This window comes from Esox lucius, chromosome 25 (assembly GCF_011004845.1).
Source record: "Esox lucius isolate fEsoLuc1 chromosome 25, fEsoLuc1.pri, whole genome shotgun sequence".
In the NCBI taxonomy this organism is placed as follows: Eukaryota; Metazoa; Chordata; class Actinopteri; order Esociformes; family Esocidae; genus Esox; species Esox lucius.
In genome coordinates, this window is record NC_047593.1 from 21,037,289 (window position 1) to 21,056,312 (window position 19,024).

Sequence of the window (19,024 nt, forward strand, 5' to 3'; positions counted from 1 at the left end):
TTGCAAATTATTTCTGAAGCACAGTAGTGGGTACCAATATTTTTTACTTTTACAGCAGATAAAAGTCAGTACAGACAATGGAGACCATTCAGGAACACTTAAAACCTTAAATGGATTATTATGATGAAGATTTTGACTCTCAGCATGAATTCGAACATAAATGTTCAGAAGACATCATCAATTAAAGGTTTAAGCAAATGTTTCAAATATTTTTCGGCAAAATTGTTCCTATAATATTCCCCATTTAAACTTTCTATCAGTCCATCCATCAAATTGCAATGACTTGTAATTTCCTCATACTCACTTTAGACACTACTATCCCCATCCTAAACCACCCTGGAGTAGCTGGTACTATACCAGTCAGTACTATCCCCCCACCCTGGACTAGCTGGTACTATACCAGTCAGTACTATCCCCCATCCTAAACCACCCTGGAGTAGCTGGTACTATACCAGTCAGTACTATCCCCCACCCTAAACCACCCTGGACTAGCTGGTACTATACCAGTCAGTACTATCCCCCACCCTAAACCACCCTGGAGTAGCTGGTACTATACCAGTCAGTACTATCCCCCACCCTAAACCCCCTGGACTAGTTGGTACTATACCAGTCAGTACTATCCCCCACCCTAAACCACCCTGGACTAGTTGGTACTATACCAGTCAGTACTATCCCCCACCCTAAACCACCCTGGACTAGCTGGTACTATACCAGTCAGTACTATCCCCCATCCTAAAACCACCCTGGAGTAGCTGGTACTATACCAGTCAGTACTATCCCCCCACCCTGGACTAGCTGGTACTATACCAGTCAGTACTATCCCCCACCCTAAACCACCCTGGACTAGCTGGTACTATACCAGTCAGTACTATCCCCCACCCTAAACCACTCTGGACTAGCTGGTACTATACCAGTCAGTACTATCCCCCACCCTAAACCACTCTGGACTAGCTGGTACTATACCAGTCAGGTACTATCCCCACCCTAAACCACCCTGGACTAGTGAGTTACTACATTTTGCAGACATGCCATAGAGTTGTGACGTCCCAATGAAACAGTTGTGACGATTGTACAGTTTAGAGAATGTTAAGAATGTTTCAAAAAATGAGCCAAAGCGACTGAGAAAAACTGTAATATTTGGTCAAGTGTCCCACAGAAGGATTTAACTGTATCCCAAAGGAATTCTTCTGTCACCACCACCTCACATTGCATAGTTGAAAGGGGTGTGGAATATGGTCAATATACCATAGCTAAAGACTGTTCTGCTGAATGATGCAACGTAGATACAGATGCCTGATCCCTGCCGTGGAATACTGGTCATACAGCCCCAACCCTTTATGCTCCTTATCGCTATTATAAATGTACTTATTAACTAACTTATAAATGTTACTATTATAAACCTACTTATTAACTAACTTGTAAATGTTTCTATTATAAACATACTTATTAATTAACTTATTAATGTAACTTCTAAACTACCATCACAACTAGAATGGTAGCGATTGATCTTTCATACTCAGTGGTATGAGGTCATAAACACCTCCTAACCCCTACTAAATTTGAAATCTGAAGCATGTGATAAAACAAATTGAGTAGATCAACCTTTTGACAGACTAACAAACAAGTTCCGCAAGGTACAATATCCTCTATGATTGCCAGCAAACAAAACACCATCCCAGAAGACATACAGTCACTTTGAGCATCATTGATCATTTGAGTGGACTACATATCACAGCTCCTGTCAGACGTCTACGGAAACATTCATTCCCAAGTTAGAAACTGCTAAGGTAAGTTTTATGGTGTTGGTGGCTCATTTATATTAAAATGTTTCTGGCCTACTTTTTTATCGGGATGCAAACTGCAAATACAATATCCAGTGTTCCTAAGAACTGTTTTGTAAGTAAACACTGTTTATACAGGAAACCCAATCATTTTTTATTCAGAATTGGCTTTTGCCCATTTCAATGTGCTCTGAAAAAGATTTGAGCCAAAAAGATCTGACATTATTGGTCAGAAGTCCAATTTGTGGGGAAGATCAGAATATTTCTGCCTTCATAAATGGACCAATGGACAGAAAGGCATCTCAAAACGGTATTTCTTTAAGCAATTGGGTGGTATGTGTAAAAATGATTGGTGAATAACATCAGGTTTCTGTCTGGTGACCACTAGATCAGTACTGAACAACCTGTTTCTGGGTTGGTGACCACTATATCAGTACTGAACAACCTGTTTCTGGGTTGGTGACCACTATATCAGTACTGAACAACCTGTTTCTGGGTTGGTGACCACTAGATCAGTACTGAACAACCTGTTTCTGGGTTGGTGACCACTAGATCAGTACTGAACAACCTGTTTCTGGGTTGGTGACCACTAGATCTGTACTGAACAACCTGTTTCACACTTCAGAAAGTATTCACACCCCTTCAGTTTCTTTATGTTTTAAGGGAAAAACACAGCTGTTTGTGTCTATTTGTGGACTCAAAAACGATAGATCACAGAATGCATCTTATCTCAGTTTAGAGTGATTAATGGTATGTATCCTTATGTACATGAGATATCAGTTTTTCAATAAATTGGCACAAATTCCTAAAAACACATTTCCCCATTGTCATTATGAGGTTTTGTGTGAAGATTGGAGATATATTTTTTTCTTTTTAATCATCATTTAAATCCAGGAGTCTGAATACTTTCTGAAGGCACATTATGCGTTTTTTTTCTAGCCAATGAGAACAGACATTATGGCTTGTCTAGCTAATGTGACAAAGACTAAAAAAAATATTTCTTGGTGACCGAGTCTTAGACATTTCCTCAGACTTCCATTTCTTATATGGGATTTATTTTATAATTAAAGAACAAGTTAATGGTCCTTCCACTCGATGGTTTAATATTGTTTGTGTTTTTTAACACATTCCCTTGCTGTACAAGGTAAACAGTGGCTGTTAGAGAGGTGGAAGAACCGATTGGAATCAATTCCTGGTGTTATTATAACAATTCAAAATCCAGTATGAAAACTCTATTATCCAATAGCATGATTCCAAATCAATACAAAATATGAAAATCTTGTGCACACACACACACACAGATAGAGAGACATGTGGTTGCCCCAGAGGTTTTTTGGCTTACTATAATGTAGCTACTGAAGGTTGTAGCCATCTAGGTTGTTGTATATCCTGACCCAAAAAGCAGGCATGGATGCAGACTTTGAAAATCCACCAGAAACAGTTGCAATATTACCTTAAAGAGTTTTATTTTAGGCTTACTATAATGTAGACACTGAAGGTTATAGCCAGCAAGGTTTTTGTCTATCTGGAACAAACCCTAATGCATACTTTGTCTTGACTCTGAGAATATACTAATGTGGGACCTATAGTTGACAGGTCCGCTTCTCTAACCTCTATGCTTTTTAACAAGGTACAGTCAGTCACTCACTCACCCACACAGTCAGTCAGTAAGTCACTCACTCACCCACACAGTCAGTCAGTCAGTCACTCACTCACCCACACAGTCAGTCAGTAAGTCACTCACCCACACAGTTAGTCAGTCAGTCAGTCAGTCAGTCAGTGAGAGACATTCACTCTTCTAGGCCGGCTCTGCTTACGTGGTCCGGCAAAAACAGCTGGACTCCATGGTTAAGGTACTACGGTTGTGGATTTGACATATATCGCCATCTAGTGGTCTAGTGGTGAACCTGATTCTCTTGACCAGCTTTATTAGTTCTTCTGACCGGGTACAGAACCAAACCATCTGTGTCACCATAGTTTGACATTAGATTTATGCCCAGACCATTGCACTGGCTACAGTTTTGAAAACAGAACACACAACTTGAGCCAATAAATTATGAGAAATTGTAACGCAGATAAAACCTGTAAAGTAACACTGCCTGACCTGAAAAATTTGGGTAGTTAAATAATATACAGCGGCACCCAGAATCCTGTTTTTCTATACTGTACATACACCTCTGAACACACACATGGCTAGCTATTGTTAAACAATGTTTGATTATAACACATTATAACACAACAAGGGGCTTGATTCTTGGTTATGGGCAGTTCTTTAATTCTGTAGGTGTCCTACCTGTTCTTTGTTTTTGGTGTCTAGCGTCAACTTCTGTAACTGTCTCTAAAACCTGTCAACAGCATAGTTAGGTGTGGCATTTAGATGCAAAAAAAAATGTCAGTTGTGTCAATCTAAGCATTGTTCTTCCAGGGTTTGGGTCAGTTTTATTTCAGGGAAAATCACAATCTGTTGAGTAAGTGAAACACCATAATTGGACTATTACTGGAGATTATGGACCCCAACCCTACATTCATCCTCTCCTGGACATCATGGTTCTGTGATCTTGGATAATGTGTTACACATTACCACCAACAGGTTTAATGTGTTGCTATAAACTGGCTCATTATTAAAATGTAGATTTTGGTCATCTAGCAGAACTACTTAGAGGAGTAAGTATATTCTGTACACATTTGGTTCCTGGTCCCCAGTAGGATTCAAACCCACAACCCTGACATAACAAGCATAACAAGGTTTGAAAGTGCAGTGTTTATTGATGATTAGATGTGCATGTGTTTAATTTGTTTATCTCCACAGGATCTTACGAAGACATGGAGGAAATAAAACATCTAATGATTCTTGTCCTGGTAGCAGGTAATTAACATTATGTGTGTATGTGTGTGTGTGCGCCTCTGGTGTCAACGTGAACTAGCTTAACTATTTGCACATGAATTTTGAAGAACCACTTTTTACCACAATATGTAGTTGGGAAAGTCTTGGTTCTGTATCAGGATGGAGAAATAAAACTGATGACTGACAGGTGGATCTTGGTTCTGTATCAGGATGGTTAAATCACACTAATGACTGACAGGTGGATCTTGGTTCTGTATCAGGATGGTTAAATCACACTAATGACTGACAGTTGGATCTTGGTTCTGTATCAGGATGGTGAAATAAGACTGATGACTGACAGTTGGATCTTGGTTCTGTATCAGGATGGTGAAATAAGACTGATGACTGACAGGTGGATCTTGGTTCTGTATCAGGATGGTGAAATTAGACTGATGACTGACAGGTGGATCTTGGTTCTGTATCAGGATGGTGAAATTAGACTGATGACTGACCGGTGGATCTTGGTTCTGTATCAGGATGGTGAAATTAGACTGATGACTGACAGGTGGATCTTGGTTCTGTATCAGGATGGTGAAATTAGACCGATGACTGACAGGTGGATCTTGGTTCTGTATCTATGTATGATGGATATAGATTTTAATGGACTGGAATGTATTCTGGTCTGAACATTTCATAAATCATTTTCTAACAGGACTATTGGGGAACACACACCCTTATACACACACACACACACACAGACACACACACAGTTCAGGACGTTTTTTTATCACATTTCTCTACATATACCAAGAACCGCTTTTCCAAAAAAAGTTGGGACGCTGCATATTTTGGGCCCTCCTCTGTGTTTCATTAGGAAAACAACCAATCAACATACAACATACATTTTGTGTACCGTCTTCTGTAACTGAAGTACCACAACATAAAGGGGAGGACTGGTCATCTGGCAATGGGCCAGTATATTAAATAACTTCTGTTCCCAATCCACCCCTGCTAATACTCACAAATAAAATAACAGCACTCACATGAACAAAACATCTATAACTATATATTTTACACCATCACAACCGATAAAAATAAACTTCTGCACATAGAAATGTGACAATCCTATCAAATTGTACTAACATAATCTGTTGAACTATCGATTAAATATTTGATTCCAGGAACTTAATTTCCTACTGTTTCCATCCACAGCAACTTTAACCCCAACTGCCGCACCAGGCCAAAGCACATCACAGACCACCTCACCAACCACCACACCAGGCCAAAGTCCAGCGCAGACCACCTCACCAACCACCACACCAGGCCAAAGCACATCACAGACCACCTCACCAACCACCACACCAGGCCAAAGCACAGCACAGACCACCTCACCAACCACCACACCAGGCCAAAGCACAGCACAGACCACCTCACCAACCACCACACCAAGCCAAAGCACAGAACAGACCACCTCACCAACCACCACACCAGGCCAAAGCACAGCACAGACCACCTCACCAACCACCACACCAGGCCAAAGCACAGCACAGACCACCTCAGCGACCGCTGCATCGGGCCAAAGTGCATCACAGACCACCTCAGCGACCGCTGCATCGGACCAAAGTGCATCACAGACCACCTCACCGACCGCTGCATCGGGCCAACGTGCATCACAGACCACCTCAGCGACCGCTGCATCGGGCCAACGTGCATCACAGACCACCTCAGCGACCGCTGCATCGGGCCAAAGTGCATCACAGACCACCTCACCGACCGCTGCATCGGGCCAACGTGCATCACAGACCACCTCACCGACCGCTGCATCGGGCCAATGTGCATCACAGACCACCTCAGCGACCGCTGCATCAGACCAAAGTGCATCACAGACCACCTCAGCAACCGCCACACCAGGCCAAAGCACAGCACAGACCACCTCAGCGACCGCTGCATCGGGCCAAAGTGCATCACAGACCACCTCAGCGACCGCTGCATCGGACCAACGTGCATCACAGACCACCTCAGCGACCGCTGCATCGGACCAAAGTGCATCACAGACCACCTCAGCAACCGCCACACCAGGCCAAAGCACAGCACAGACCACCTCAGCGACCGCTGCATCGGGCCAACGTGCATCACAGACCACCTCAGCGACCGCTGCATCGGTCCAAAGTGCATCACAGACCACCTCAGCGACCGCTGCATCGGGCCAAAGTGCATCACAGACCACCTCACCGACCGCTGCATCGGGCCAACGTGCATCACAGACCACCTCACCGACCGCTGCATCGGGCCAACGTGCATCACAGACCACCTCACCGACCGCTGCATCGGGCCAACGTGCATCACAGACCACCTCAGCGACCGCTGCATCAGACCAAAGTGCATCACAGACCACCTCAGCAACCGCCACACCAGGCCAAAGCACAGCACAGACCACCTCAGCGACCGCTGCATCGGACCAACGTGCATCACAGACCACCTCAGCGACCGCTGCATCGGACCAAAGTGCATCACAGACCACCTCAGCAACCGCCACACCAGGCCAAAGCACAGCACAGACCACCTCAGCGACCGCTGCATCGGGCCAACGTGCATCACAGACCACCTCAGCGACCGCTGCATCGGTCCAAAGTGCATCACAGACCACCTCAGCGACCGCTGCATCGGGCCAAAGTTCATCACAGACCACCTCACCGACCGCTGCATCGGGCCAACGTGCATCACAGACCACCTCAGCGACCGCTGCATCGGTCCAAAGTGCATCACAGACCACCTCAGCGGCCGCTGCATCGGTCCAAAGTGCATCACAGACCACCTCAGCGACCGCTGCATCGGGCCAAAGTGCATCGCAGACCACCTCAGCGACCGCTGCATCGGACCAACGTGCATCACAGACCACCTCAGCGACCGCTGCATCGGGCCAACGTGCATCACAGACCACCTCAGCGACCGCTGCATCGGACCAAAGTGCATCACAGACCACCTCAGCGACCGCTGCATCGGGCCAAAGTGCATCACAGACCACCTCAGCGACCGCTGCATCGGGCCAAAGTGCATCACAGACCACCTCACCGACCGCTGCATCGGGCCAACGTGCATCACAGACCACCTCAGCGACCGCTGCATCGGGCCAACGTGCATCACAGACCACCTCAGCGACCGCTGCATCGGACCAAAGTGCATCACAGACCACCTCAGCAACCGCCACACCAGGCCAAAGCACAGCACAGACCACCTCAGCGACCGCTGCATCGGGCCAACGTGCATCACAGACCACCTCAGCGACCGCTGCATCGGTCCAAAGTGCATCACAGACCACCTCAGCGACCGCTGCATCGGGCCAAAGTTCATCACAGACCACCTCACCGACCGCTGCATCGGGCCAACGTGCATCACAGACCACCTCAGCGACCGCTGCATCGGTCCAAAGTGCATCACAGACCACCTCAGCGACCGCTGCATCGGTCCAAAGTGCATCACAGACCACCTCAGCGACCGCTGCATCGGGCCAAAGTGCATCGCAGACCACCTCAGCGACCGCTGCATCGGACCAACGTGCATCACAGACCACCTCAGCGACCGCTGCATCGGGCCAACGTGCATCACAGACCACCTCAGCGACCGCTGCATCGGACCAAAGTGCATCACAGACCACCTCAGCGACCGCTGCATCGGGCCAAAGTGCATCACAGACCACCTCACCGACCGCTGCATCGGGCCAACGTGCATCACAGACCACCTCACCGACCGCTGCATCGGGCCAACGTGCATCACAGACCACCTCACCGACCGCTGCATCGGGCCAACGTGCATCACAGACCACCTCAGCGACCGCTGCATCGGGCCAACGTGCATCACAGACCACCTCAGCGACCGCCTGCATCGGACCAAAGTGCATCACAGACCACCTCAGCAACCGCCACACCAGGCCAAAGCACAGCACAGACCACCTCAGCGACCGCTGCATCGGGCCAACGTGCATCACAGACCACCTCAGCGACCGCTGCATCGGTCCAAAGTGCATCACAGACCACCTCAGCGACCGCTGCATCGGGCCAAAGTTCATCACAGACCACCTCAGCGACCGCTGCATCGGGCCAACGTGCATCACAGACCACCTCAGCGACCGCTGCATCGGTCCAAAGTGCATCACAGACCACCTCAGCGACCGCTGCATCGGTCCAAAGTGCATCACAGACCACCTCAGCGACCGCTGCATCGGGCCAAAGTGCATCGCAGACCACCTCAGCGACCGCTGCATCGGACCAACGTGCATCACAGACCACCTCAGCGACCGCTGCATCGGGCCAACGTGCATCACAGACCACCTCAGCGACCGCTGCATCGGACCAAAGTGCATCACAGACCACCTCAGCGACCGCTGCATCGGGCCAAAGTGCATCACAGACCACCTCACCGACCGCTGCATCGGGCCAACGTGCATCACAGACCACCTCACCGACCGCTGCATCGGGCCAACGTGCATCACAGACCACCTCACCGACCGCTGCATCGGGCCAACGTGCATCACAGACCACCTCAGCGACCGCTGCATCGGGCCAACGTGCATCACAGACCACCTCAGTGACCGCTGCATCGGACCAAAGTGCATCACAGACCACCTCAGCAACCGCCACACCAGGCCAAAGCACAGCACAGACCACCTCAGCGACCGCTGCATCGGGCCAACGTGCATCACAGACCACCTCAGCGACCGCTGCATCGGGCCAACGTGCATCACAGACCACCTCAGCGACCGCTGCATCGGGCCAAAGTGCTTCACAGACCACCTCAGCAACCGCCACACCAGGCCAAAGCACAGCACAGACCACCTCAGCGACCGCTGCATCGGGCCAACGTGCATCACAGACCACCTCAGCGACCGCTGCATCGGTCCAAAGTGCATCACAGACCACCTCAGCGACCGCTGCATCGGGCCAAAGTTCATCACAGACCACCTCACCGACCGCTGCATCGGGCCAACGTGCATCACAGACCACCTCAGCGACCGCTGCATCGGACCAAAGTGCATCACAGACCACCTCAGCAACCGCTGCACCAGGCCAAAGCACAGCACAGACCACCTCAGCGACCGCTGCATCGGGCCAACGTGCATCACAGACCACCTCAGCGACCGCTGCATCGGTCCAAAGTGCATCACAGACCATCTCAGCGACCGCTGCATCGGGCCAAAGTGCATCACAGACCACCTCACCGACCGCTGCATCGGGCCAACGTACATCACAGACCATCTCAGCGACCGCTGCATCGGGCCAAAGTGCATCACAGACCACCTCACCGACCGCTGCATCGGGCCAACGTGCATCACAGACCACCTCAGCGACCGCTGCATCGGACCAAAGTGCATCACAGACCACCTCAGCAACCGCCACACCAGGCCAAAGCACAGCACAGACCACCTCAGCGACCGCTGCATCGGTCCAAAGTGCATCACAGACCACCTCAGCGACCGCTGCATCGGGCCAAAGTGCATCACAGACCACCTCAGCGACCGCTGCATCGGGCCAACGTGCATCACAGACCACCTCAGCGACCGCTGCATCGGGCCAACGTGCATCACAGACCACCTCAGCGACCGCTGCATCGGGCCAACGTGCATCACAGACCACCTCAGCGACCGCTGCATCGGACCAAAGTGCATCACAGACCACCTCAGCAACCGCCACACCAGGCCAAAGCACAGCACAGACCACCTCAGCGACCGCTGCATCGGTCCAAAGTGCATCACAGACCACCTCAGCGACCGCTGCATCGGGCCAAAGTGCATCACAGACCACCTCAGCGACCGCTGCATCGGGCCAACGTGCATCACAGACCACCTCAGCGACCGCTGCATCGGGCCAACGTGCATCACAGACCACCTCAGCGACCGCTGCATCGGGCCAACGTGCATCACAGACCACCTCAGCGACCGCTGCATCGGACCAAAGTGCATCACAGACCACCTCAGCAACCGCCACACCAGGCCAAAGCACAGCACAGACCACCTCAGCGACCGCTGCATCGGACCAAAGTGCATCACAGACCACCTCAGCAACCGCCACACCAGGCCAAAGCACAGCACAGACCACCTCAGCGACCGCTGCATCGGGCCAACGTGCATCACAGACCACCTCAGCGACCGCTGCATCGGGCCAAAGTGCATCACAGACCACCTCAGCAACCGCCACACCAGGCAAAGCACAGCACAGACCACCTCAGCGACCGCTGCATCGGGCCAACGTGCATCACAGACCACCTCAGCGACCGCTGCATCGGACCAAAGTGCATCACAGACCACCTCAGCGACCGCCACACCAGGCCAAAGCACAGCACAGACCACCTCAGCGACCGCTGCATCGGGCCAAAGTGCATCACAGACCACCTCAGCGACCGCTGCATCGGGCCAAAGTGCATCACAGACCACCTCAGCGACCGCTGCATCGGGCCAACGTGCATCACAGACCACCTCAGCGACCGCTGCATCGGGCCAACGTGCATCACAGACCACCTCAGCGACCGCTGCATCGGGCCAACGTGCATCACAGACCACCTCAGCGACCGCTGCATCGGCCAAAGTGCATCACAGACCACCTCAGCGAACCGCTGCATCAGGCCAAAGTCCAGCGCAGACCACCTCAGCGACCGCTGCATCGGGCCAACGTGCATCACAGACCACCTCACCGACCGCTGCATCGGGCCAACGTGCATCACAGACCACCTCAGCGACCGCTGAATCGGACCAAAGTGCATCACAGACCACCTCAGCAACCGCCACACCAGGCCAAAGCACAGCACAGACCACCTCAGCGACCGCCTGCATCGGGCCAACGTGCATCACAGACCACCTCAGCAACCGCTGCATCGGGCCAACGTGCATCACAGACCACCTCAGCGACCGCTGCATCGGCCAAAGTGCATCACAGACCACCTCAGCGACCGCTGCATCGGGCCAAAGTGCATCACAGACCACCTCAGCGACCGCTGCACTCAGGGCCAAAGCACATCACAGACCACCTCAGCGACCGCTGCATCGGGCCAACGTGCATCACAGACCACCTCAGCAACCGCTACACCAGGCCAAAGCACAGCACAGACCACCTCAGCGACCGCTGCATCGGTCCAAAGTGCATCACAGACCACCTCAGCGACCGCTGCATCGGTCCAAAGTGCATCACAGACCACCTCAGCGACCGCTGCATCGGGCCAAAGTGCATCACAGACCACCTCACCGACCGCTGCATCGGGCCAACGTGCATCACAGACCACCTCAGCGACCGCTGCATCGGTCCAAAGTGCATCACAGACCACCTCAGCGACCGCTGCATCGGTCCAAAGTGCATCACAGACCACCTCAGCGACCGCTGCATCGGGCCAAAGTGCATCGCAGACCACCTCAGCGACCGCTGCATCGGACCAAAGTGCATCACAGACCACCTCAGCGACCGCTGCATCGGGCCAAAGTGCATCACAGACCACCTCACCGACCGCTGCATCGGGCCAACGTGCATCACAGACCACCTCAGCGACCGCTGCATCGGTCCAAAGTGCATCACAGACCACCTCAGCAACCGCCACACCAGGCCAAAGCACAGCACAGACCACCTCAGCGACCGCTGCATCGGTCCAAAGTGCATCACAGACCACCTCAGCGACCGCTGCATCGGACATAAGTGCATCACAGACCACCTCAGCAACCGCTGCATCGGATCAAAGTGCATCACAGACCACCTCAGCGACCGCTGCATCGGACCAAAGTGCATCACAGACCACCTCAGCAACCGCCACTACCAGGCCAAAGCACAGCACAGACCCCCTCAGCGACCGTCTGGCATCGGGCAAAGTTGCATCACAGACCACCTCAGCCGACCCGTCTGCATCGGACCAAAGAAAAATGCATCCACAGACCACCTCAGCAAACCGCCACACCAGGCCCAAAGCACAGTCACAGACCATCCTCAGAGACCGCTGCATCGAGGGCCAACGTGCATCACAGACCACCTCAGCGGGACCGCTGCAGCCCTCGGCCAAAGTGCATCACAGACCCCTCAGCGACCGCTGAATCGGGGTCCAAAGTGGCCCCAGTCACCGACCACCTCAGCGACCCGCTGCATCGGGCCAAAGTGCATCATCAGACCACCTCACCGACCGCTGCATCGGGCAACGTGCATCACAGACCACATCCAGCGGACACGCTGCCTCGGACCAAAGTGCATCACCGACCACCCTCAGCGACCGGCTGGCATCGGTCCAAAGTGCATCACAGACCACCTCAGCGACCGCTGCATCGGGCCAAAGTGCATCACAGACCACCTCAGCGACCGCTGCATCGGGCCAACGTGCATCACAGACCACCTCAGCGACCGCTGCATCGGGCCAACGTGCATCACAGACCACCTCAGCGACCGCTGCATCGGACCAAAGTGCATCACAGACCACCTCAGCAACCGCCACACCAGGCCAAAGCACAGCACAGACCACCTCAGCGACCGCTGCATCGGGCCAACGTGCATCACAGACCACCTCAGCGACCGCTGCATCGGGCCAACGTGCATCACAGACCACCTCAGCGACCGCTGCATCGGACCAAAGTGCATCACAGACCACCTCAGCGACCGCTGCATCGGACCAAAGTGCATCACAGACCACCTCAGCAACCGCCACACCAGGCCAAAGCACAGCACAGACCACCTCAGCGACCGCTGCATCGGGCCAACGTGCATCACAGACCACCTCAGCAACCGCCACACCAGGCCAAAGCACAGCACAGACCACCTCAGCGACCGCTGCATCGGTCCAAAGTGCATCACAGACCACCTCAGCGACCGCTGCATCGGTCCAAAGTGCATCACAGACCACCTCAGCGACCGCTGCATCGGGCCAAAGTGCATCACAGACCACCTCACCGACCGCTGCATCGGGCCAACGTGCATCACAGACCACCTCAGCGACCGCTGCATCGGTCCAAAGTGCATCACAGACCACCTCAGCGACCGCTGCATCGGTCCAAAGTGCATCACAGACCACCTCAGCGACCGCTGCATCGGGCCAAAGTGCATCGCAGACCACCTCAGCGACCGCTGCATCGGACCAAAGTGCATCACAGACCACCTCAGCGACCGCTGCATCGGGCCAAAGTGCATCACAGACCACCTCACCGACCGCTGCATCGGGCCAACGTGCATCACAGACCACCTCAGCGACCGCTGCATCGGTCCAAAGTGCATCACAGACCACCTCAGCAACCGCCACACCAGGCCAAAGCACAGCACAGACCACCTCAGCGACCGCTGCATCGGTCCAAAGTGCATCACAGACCACCTCAGCGACCGCTGCATCGGACATAAGTGCATCACAGACCACCTCAGCAACCGCTGCATCGGACCAAAGTGCATCACAGACCACCTCAGCGACCGCTGCATCGGACCAAAGTGCATCACAGACCACCTCAGCAACCGCCACACCAGGCCAAAGCACAGCACAGACCACCTCAGCGACCGCTGCATCGGGCCAAAGTGCATCACAGACCACCTCAGCGACCGCTGCATCGGACCAAAGTGCATCACAGACCACCTCAGCAACCGCCACACCAGGCCAAAGCACAGCACAGACCACCTCAGCGACCGCTGCATCGGGCCAACGTGCATCACAGACCACCTCAGCGACCGCTGCATCGGTCCAAAGTGCATCACAGACCACCTCAGCGACCGCTGAATCGGTCCAAAGTGCATCACAGACCACCTCAGCGACCGCTGCATCGGGCCAAAGTGCATCACAGACCACCTCACCGACCGCTGCATCGGGCCAACGTGCATCACAGACCACCTCAGCGACCGCTGCATCGGACCAAAGTGCATCACAGACCACCTCAGCGACCGCTGCATCGGACCAACGTGCATCACAGACCACCTCAGCGACCGCTGCATCGGACCAAAGTGCATCACAGACCACCTCAGCAACCGCCACACCAGGCCAAAGCACAGCACAGACCACCTCAGCGACCGCTGCATCGGGCCAACGTGCATCACAGACCACCGCTGCATCGGTCCAAAGTGCATCACAGACCACCTCAGCGACCGCTGCATCGGGCCAAAGTGCATCACAGACCACCTCAGCGACCGCTGCATCGGGCCAAAGTGCATCACAGACCACCTCACCGACCGCTGCATCGGGCCAACGTACATCACAGACCACCTCAGCGACCGCTGCATCGGACCAAAGTGCATCACAGACCACCTCAGCAACCGCCACACCAGGCCAAAGCACAGCACAGACCAGCAGCCCCTTCCTTCTGGCTCCAACAGTCAAACCTCCATCTCCTGGGGAAGGAGCCCTGGGTCTTCAGTTCAGTCTCAACCAGATATTCACTCCAGATCTCTCTGACCAGACATCAATAGGGTTCAAGAATCTGGCTGCCTCAGTAACATCAGAGGTTAGTTTTCATAATCCCTAAAACAGCCAAGGACACCAGGGGACCCATTTATCAATCATTTATCAATAATCTCAGAGGTTGGTAAACACAACGTATAACTGAGTTGGGATCAATACTTTTTATTCCAGTCAATTCAGGAAGACCCTGAATTATTTGTACAGTGGGGTTAACAAGTATTTGATCCACTGCTGATTTTGCAGGTTTTCCTACTTACAAAGCATGTAGAGGTCTGTAATTTTTATCATAGGTACACTTCAAATGTGAGAGACAGAATCTAAAACTAAAATCCTGAAAATCACATTGTATGATTTTTAAATAATTAATTTGCATTTTATTGCATGACATAAGTATTTGATCACCTACCAACCAGTAAGAATTCTGGCTCTCACAGACCTGTTCGTTTTTCTTTATGAAGCCCTCCTGTTCTCCACTCTTTACCTGTATTAAATGCACCTGTTTGAACTTGTTACCTGTATAAAAGACACCTGTCCACACACTCAATCAAACAGACTCCAACCTCTCCACAATGGCCAAGACCAGAGAGCTGTATAAAGACATCAGGAATAAAATTGTAGACCTGCACAAGGCTGGGATGGGCTACAGGACAATAGGCAAGCAGCTTGGTGAGAAGGCAACAACTGTTGGCGCAATTATTAGAAAATGGAAGAAGCTCAAGATAACGGTCAATCTCCCTCGGTCTGGGGCTCCATGCAAGATCTCACCTTGTGGGGCATCAATGATCATGAGGAAGGTGAGGGATCAGCCCAGAGCTACACAGCAGGACCTGGTCAATGACTTGAAGAGAGCTGGGACCACAGTCTCAAAGAAAACCATTAGTAAAACACTATGCCGTCATGGATTAAAATCCTGCAGCACACGCAAGGTCCCCCTGCTCAAGCCAGCGCATGTCCAGGCCCATCTGAAGTTTGCCAATGACCATCTGGATGATCCAGAGGAGGAATGGGAGAAGGTTATGTGGTCAGATGAGACAAAAATTTAGCATATTTGGTCTAAACCCCACTCGCCGTATTTGGAGGAAGAAGAAGGATGAGTACAACCCCAAGAACACCATCCCAACCGTGAAGCATGGAGGTGGAAACATCATTCTTGCTTTTCTGCAAAGGGGACAGGACGACTGCACCGTATTGAGGGGAGAATGGATGGGGCCATGTATCGCGAGATCTTGGCCAACAACCTCCTTCCCTCAGTAAGGGCATTGAAGATGGGTCGTGGCTGGGTCTTCCAGCATGACAACGACCCGAAACACACAGCCAGGGCAACTAAGGAGTGGCTCCGTAAAAAGTGTCTCAAGGTCCTGGAGTGGCCTAGCCAGTCTCCAGACCTGAACCCAATAGAAAATCTTTGGAGGGAGCTGAAAGTCCCTATTGCCCAGCGACAGCCCCGAAACCTGAAAGATCTTAATCACTCACAGTTTTTCTACTCACAGAAGAGTACCTATGATAATAATTACAGACTTCTACCTTCTTTGTAAGTGGGAAAACCTGCAAAATCGGCAGTGTATCAAATACTTGTTAACCCCACTGTATTGTCAATCAATGAGGAAACTGTAAAACAATTAGTAGAAACATCTTACAATACCTTTTTGAATTGCCTGCTTGAATTGACATGGAATAGTCCCAAATCCTGATATAATCCACCCCAGAGAGACTGATATGAGTGGCATCTTGATGTCAGATTCAGGAAGTCCAAACTTTTATTCAGTCAGGCGACTGCACTTTGACAAATACCTAGTACTGCTGACATTGTGTAAGCCTGATATTTGCATGAATAGATAAGACTCACCACCCAAGCAGTCCTGCTAGAATGTATGCCAGTGTATCTGCTGAGAATGACAAGTGAAACTCTTTCGTCATTAAGCGTTTTATGTGACATTTGGTCAACTTTGCACCATTGTATAGTAATCTTTCAATCCAATTCAGGTGAACAACGTTTACAGAAGGAAATTTGCATCATTCCTTCGTTCTCTTGTCAAGTCATTCAGGTAATGTATTAATTATTTAAATGTCATACTCCCCTCCTCAATATTTTGATATCCAGTTGTACCTAACACTCAGTATCATCAAAGGATTCTGGGATGCCTGCCTCTTAGGCATCGGTGAAACAATTCTGCCTTACCCTATTACACATCAGTCAGGCAGATCAGTGTTTGACGTCACACTCATTTGACTGACAATCCAAGTTAGCTTGTAGGCATCTGACCTGTCTGAGGGGGTCGCTAGAGCACAATGAGGTAATGCTTTTTCATTATGGATGGCCTCATCCCAGACACATGTAACCTTTGACTGTGGAGGACGGCTTCAGCATTAGACTTCTGCGCCACCTGGGAGGCTGAATTTTTTTATTCTGTACATACACTCTATGGTCAAAAGAATGTGGACACACCTACTTATTATTGAGTTCAGGTGTTTCAGCCACAAGTTTAGGTGTTTCAGCAACATCAGCACAAGAACTGTGCGTCGGGGAGCATCGCACAATGGGTTTCCATGGCCGAGCAGCTTTATGAAAGCCTCCCATCAACAAGTGCAATACCATGCGTTGGCTGGAGTGGTTCAAAGCAAGACACCACTGGACTCTGGACAAGTGGAAACGTGTTCTCTGGAGTAATGAATAATGCTTTTCACTAACTGGCAGTTTAATGGACAAATCTGGGTGTGGCGGATGCCAGGAAAACGTTACCTACCGGAATGCATAGTGCCTCCTGTAAAGTGCTGTGGAGGAGGGATAATGATCTGGGGCTGTTTCAGGGTTTGGGTTAGTCCCCTTAGTTCCAGTGAAGGGTCATCTTAATGCTATAGGATACAAAGTTAACAGATAACAATTGGGTGCTTCCAACTTTGTGGCAACAGTTTGGGGAAGGCCCTTTCCAGTTGCAGCATGACGTAAAGACATGGTTCGACAAGGTTTGTGTGGAGAAACTTGAGTGGCCTGCACAGAGCCCTGACCTCAACCCCACTGAACACCTTTAGGATGAATTGGAACAGCAATTGCAAGCCAAGCCTTCTCATCCAACATCAGTGCCTGACCTCACAAATGCTCTTGTGGCTGAATGGGCACAAATTCCCACAGAGACACTCGAAAATCTTATGGAAAGTGCCCATGGTTTTGGAATTGGATGTCCAAACTCATATAGGTGTGATGGTCGGGTGTCCACATACTTTGGCCATATAGTATATTTAATGATCATTTAAAAGTGACAAAATTATAGCAATGTTCCATTTCTGTTTATATGGTTGTGTATTGTCTATTTCACATTGTAAAGTAAAATGTATTGATAAGGATCTCAGAAGGTTTTCCATTTTCTTTTCACCTGTCTAGGAGTGGATCTGTAGTGACTGACATGACTCTGGTTTTTGCCAACCAAACATTGGTTCCCAGCACAGACGTGGCACTGGCAGCTTTTAGCAACAGTACCACCAATCTGACTATTGTACCAGGCAGCATCAATGTTGGTATGTATTGACCATCTAGGGTGGATTGGCGATATGGCATTTCAGGCTGGTCATTTTAGTTTTCGCCTGTCAGAATGTCTAAATTGTTGTTTTTTCAATGCAAAATGGGAACTCAAGAGGAGAATAAATGGGCCGGTGTGTTAGAAAAACCAGAAACGATTGTTGGTCAATGTCCGCCCTTGTTTACAGTCTTTATAAGATCACAATTCTTTACGAGCTAAGTCAACATTTGAGTAAATATATTTTTTAAAGCAATTTGACTTTCGTCAATTACTGAACCACATCACTGTTTTCTCACATTTTCACAAGAGAAAGCAAATTGTTTAATGTGCCTGTCTCAAATTTCTAAGAATACATTATGTATTTCTGTCTGATTCAGAATAAGCTGTTATAACTAAGCTATGATAACTAGGTCTAATACAAAATTCTCTCCAAAACCAGACAATAATACTATGTTAGATAATATTTGGCCACCTGGCAATTGGCTGGTGTGTTAGAAAAATGCCAGAGATGATGT

The 19,024-nt window shown here is 50.7% G+C and overlaps 1 protein-coding gene and 1 long non-coding RNA gene across 5 annotated transcripts in view; both read left to right on the forward strand.

Moving 5' to 3' along the window:
- LOC105008934 (mucin-1) overlaps positions 1-19,024 on the forward strand; it is a 101,493-nt gene that overhangs the window by 45,856 nt on the left and 36,613 nt on the right. For all 4 annotated transcript variants that reach the window (XM_034290996.1, XM_034290998.1, XM_034290997.1 and 1 more), the window contains 2 exons: positions 16,978-17,039; positions 18,374-18,507. In XM_034290996.1, coding sequence (XP_034146887.1) covers positions 16,978-17,039; positions 18,374-18,507 — 196 coding nt within the window. The remainder of the gene's footprint in view (positions 1-16,977; positions 17,040-18,373; positions 18,508-19,024) is intronic.
- LOC117594104 lies at positions 1,743-5,889 on the forward strand. Its single transcript, XR_004575480.1, has 3 exons — positions 1,743-1,787; positions 4,591-4,647; positions 5,818-5,889. It is a non-coding gene; the product is annotated as an uncharacterized LOC117594104 (long non-coding RNA).